Source organism: Priapulus caudatus, unplaced genomic scaffold, assembly GCF_000485595.1.
Source record: "Priapulus caudatus unplaced genomic scaffold, Priapulus_caudatus-5.0.1 Scaffold2077, whole genome shotgun sequence".
NCBI lineage: Eukaryota > Metazoa > Priapulida > Priapulimorpha > Priapulimorphida > Priapulidae > Priapulus > Priapulus caudatus.
In genome coordinates this window covers 28,676-30,471 of record NW_014579138.1, presented here as the reverse complement: position 1 = coordinate 30,471, position 1,796 = coordinate 28,676, and the positions used below count along the sequence as shown (strand labels likewise).

The following is a 1,796-nucleotide window of genomic DNA, read 5'->3' as shown; positions in this document are numbered from 1 at the left end:
ACGGAAGAAATGCAAACTCGCTTTTCTAGAGGAAAATCAAACGCGCCGACCAGCATACGAGCAATTAGCTAGGCTTTGCTGTACCGGTAGTACAGTAATAAAGATACAGCTGTGTAACTTTAATGACTTCGCTATATTAACATGTTATCATGGATATGCGTCGAGCGCGAGCGTAGTGGTGGTGGTGGGGGGAGAGTGGGGGGAGAGGGCGCGTGAAAGGGGCTCTATAACAGCAAAAGCTGTTGCCGCGAGATGGCGCGTGCAAGTGTCATCAATAATCAAAGATGGCATCACCCTTCGTGCGTGATAACCTCAATCCATTGAGTTGCTGAAATCCAAGTATATTTAGGCAGGCGAGAATTTCGCTCAGCTGTGAGTAATTAACACATCTGCATTGCAGGTTGCCAGGCAATAATTATGATTAGAATAGTGCCAGTTCACCCCAATGCATGCGTAATGGGATGCCCCATTGACCTTTGACCTGTGACCTCCAATTTCGGCACAGTGATGGCTTTTCCTACCATGATGCTATACACCGACTATCACGAGCCTAGGTCGAGCCGTTTAGATTTGTGCCGCAATTCTGCATTTCCTCCCTATACCTTAATTAAGTTAAGGAGGAAATGTTCCCTTCTTTTACACCTCTTGACCTTTGACCCCCAGCGTCGACATCCTAACTCGTTTTGACGATCCCCCCCCCCGACGTCCCGAATATCGTGACCGTACGTCGAGCGGTTAAGATTTGTGCCCAACTGTTGACGCACGCACGGACGCACGGACGGACGGACGGTCGCACGCACGGACGCACGGACGGACGGACGGACGGACGCACGCTCATGCGATTCTACAAGCTGCATCTGACTATGTCAGATGAGCTAACAAAGTTCTACAACTTACAAATACAACAAGTACAACTTACAAGCGAGGTTACAACTTACGTATACGTCATAAATACATACACATCATGTAGGCCCTACCTTTATCTCCATTTTTCTGCCAATGACACAGAAGATGTTATACATCGGGTTGATGTAGAAAAGACCCATGACAAGTAGAAGAAAGCCAACAATTCTCGCAGCTATGCCCAACAATCGCCTCTTCGAAGCCGCGTCGATCGCTTGCAATAGCGGCGCAGCCACATCGGATATCTGCGGCTCGGAGAAACCGCGTTTCATGCACAACTCGTGAAGGGTTCGAATCTCGCGGTCGATCGCCGATAGCTTCTCCTTCATCGGCTCTTTTCTCGTGCTCTCTGTGCGTTCGCTGCGGTTCGCCACTGCCTCGGACAACGTATGTCGCATTCTAACGAAAAATGTGTCAGAGCGATCGCTCGAATCAACTTTACGCGCCGATGACATGTTTACTTCCCGTTGAATGAGATCTCGCGAGGGAGACACTTTTCTCCACACGCTCCACTTTCGCACATGCGCAGTGCATTCGGTGGCACAAGACATTTCCTTTTCCGGCACATGTCATACTTTCCAAAGTTATTGTTGTCTCATTTGTTATTTACTACTCTTGTACGTACTCTTGTTCGTTATTTCGTTGTACTCTGATTTCTTTTGACTTTCTAATATATTTCAGGATAATCCGTTTGCTGTGAAACTGGTAACACCAACACTTAACAGATCATATGAAATGAGACTAGTACTACTAATACTAATAGTAATACTGTAATAGGCCTACTATTATTACTATTACTATTAGTATTAGGATCCGAACTTTAGCTCATAGTCATACTAGTCATACTCATAGTCATACTCACACACATACTCATACTCATAGTCATAGTCATA

The 1,796-nt window shown here is 46.2% G+C and overlaps 2 protein-coding genes across 5 annotated transcripts in view; one reads left to right on the top strand and one right to left on the bottom strand.

Moving 5' to 3' along the window:
• Window positions 1-1,363, bottom strand: part of LOC106818180 — a gene marked incomplete at its 3' end in the record, with an annotated part of 12,375 nt that extends 11,012 nt beyond the window's left edge. Inside the window, exon 1 of the mRNA XM_014822905.1 lies at window positions 978-1,363. Within this exon, the coding sequence (XP_014678391.1) occupies window positions 978-1,358 (381 nt within the window). The remainder of the gene's footprint in view (window positions 1-977) is intronic.
• The window catches only part of LOC106818181 (INO80 complex subunit B-like), a 22,385-nt gene that overhangs the window by 8,609 nt on the left and 11,980 nt on the right, over window positions 1-1,796 (top strand). Inside the window, exon 1 of one of the 4 annotated variants that reach the window (XM_014822906.1) lies at window positions 1,441-1,520. The exons of 1 other annotated variant lie outside the window; for it this stretch is intronic. The gene's annotated coding sequence lies outside the window, so the exon portion shown is untranslated. 2 more of the 4 variants (XM_014822909.1, XM_014822907.1) reach the window with 2 other exon arrangements.